The following is a 1,905-nucleotide window of genomic DNA, read 5'->3' on the forward strand; positions in this document are numbered from 1 at the left end:
CAATAATTGTACCCACCATGAAGCAAAAATCTGTACACACACGCACGCGCGCGCACACATAGCGAAACAACCATAGTTTTTTTTTTTAACCCAGATCGAAGTCTGAAAAACAGTTCTTTCTTGTTAGCTGGAGATGAAAACAAGATGTGGACGGTTGCTCGCTCGTCCATCTAGTTAATTTAACAGTCGGGGTCTGAGCGCTGCAGATCATTTCAGCAGGACTAGGAAGCTCCCGTGTATGGCAGGCTGGTTTTGCACTTAATCGACTTCACCACAGTTACATTCCAAGTATCTGAAATAGGTTCTTCTGGGTCTCAGGAGGATAAAACTAGACATATTAGATATTTAAGTGAAATAATATAAGATAATAAGATTCAACTAATGATGAAATTGCAGACTTCTTATTTATTATTTAAAGAATCTGCACAACTTTTTAATAAATATCAGTAATATTTCTGTTATTAATCATTTTTCTCTCTTCATCATTCTGGTTTATCCAAGGCCAAAGATCCATAGTTGTCCATCTGAGGGGCAGGTGTCTAAAAAAATTTAACCATGAAATGTTTAAGATCTTTGTAAGATGTTCAGCTCTTAAACATTTGCACTTAGAATTTTATAGAGTCACTTTAAATACTTTTCAGTAAGTTAAATATCTACAATTCTGGTTCAAATAAAGAACTTCATGTTTACTAGATTGTTAACTAATTATTTTCGAGTTAATGTTGCTTTAATGAACAGTGATTTAAAAAATAACCTGTAAAACTCCGATGTTAAATGTGACGTGGTTGAAAATTTGGGTGCACCTAACTTTTGTGCTGGTGCACCTAAGAAAAAATGTTAGGCGCACCGGTGCAACCAGTGCAAAAYGTTAGTCTTAGAGCCCTGGAAGACCATCTTTKCTGTTCAACSAGATGTGACCACAGGTCTCWCAGGGGACCATCACAGAAGAAAACTGATGTGAGGAGACAGCTCATGAAGGGTTAGTCATTCAGGTGAACAGAACAAAGAGCAGAAAATACAGTGAATCTCAGAGAAAAGTGTTAGAGTGCAGGAGCAGAGCAGAGCAGGAGTAAGGAGGTTGTAACACTCAGGAGTTCTACCTGAACTTGGACTGTAGTGGTTTAGTGGGTTGGCCCCCCATGCACTGTCCTGTATTACACTGTCCATCTCCAGGTCTGCACACAGTCCCAGATGGATCCACAAACYGATGGATGGAGGGATGGATCGATGGAGGAGGAATGAGACAATGAAAAGGAGAGAATCAATGAACAAAACATCTGWGTACTTTACTGAGAACCATGTAAAACGATGTTGAAAAAGCAGTTGCAATAAAGAAAAAATGAATAAATACATCCAAAAAAAATCCTTGGACAAATTGAAAAAAAAAAAAAAACTGGCACGATGTGTATGTTGATGATGTAAACAGAGCTTATGATGTGTTTATGAATATTTGGGAAACTTTGCATGAAAAATATTGTATGCAAAGAAACTGTCACAAGACAAATGTTCACAAACCATGGATGACCATTGGGTTAACGAACGCCTGTAAAGAAAGAATTACTTGTATTTATGCTTCTTGAAACAAAATGAAGCAGATGAGAAAAACATGAAGTATAAAAACAAGTTGGTATGGATCATAAGAAAAAATAAGAAGGAATACTACAGCGAAATAAAAGTAAGGGTAACATGAAAGCAACATGGAGAGTAGTGGATAGTGTTTTGAAAAACCATAAAACACCTTCATGTATTTCACAGTACTTTGTAAAAGATGACAAGGAAATCTATGATCAAAATTCAATAGTAAACGAATTCAATCAATACTATGWGAATGTTGGTTCAAGTTTAGGATTTGAAAATACCAAAAGTAGATAACAATAACTGCATCTTTCTTCATGAAACTGATAA

The 1,905-nt window shown here is 36.2% G+C and overlaps 1 protein-coding gene across 1 annotated transcript in view; it reads right to left on the reverse strand.

Annotated features, from left to right (window-relative positions):
• arhgap32b (Rho GTPase activating protein 32b) overlaps positions 1–1,905 on the reverse strand; it is a gene marked incomplete in the record, with an annotated part of 86,458 nt that overhangs the window by 37,181 nt on the left and 47,372 nt on the right. Inside the window, 1 exon segment of the mRNA XM_014023709.1 lies at positions 1,101–1,175. Coding sequence (XP_013879163.1) covers positions 1,101–1,175 — 75 coding nt within the window.

The sequence above is a fragment of the Austrofundulus limnaeus genome, unplaced genomic scaffold, assembly GCF_001266775.1.
Source record: "Austrofundulus limnaeus strain Quisiro unplaced genomic scaffold, Austrofundulus_limnaeus-1.0 Scaffold388, whole genome shotgun sequence".
NCBI classification, from domain to species: domain Eukaryota; kingdom Metazoa; phylum Chordata; class Actinopteri; order Cyprinodontiformes; family Rivulidae; genus Austrofundulus; species Austrofundulus limnaeus.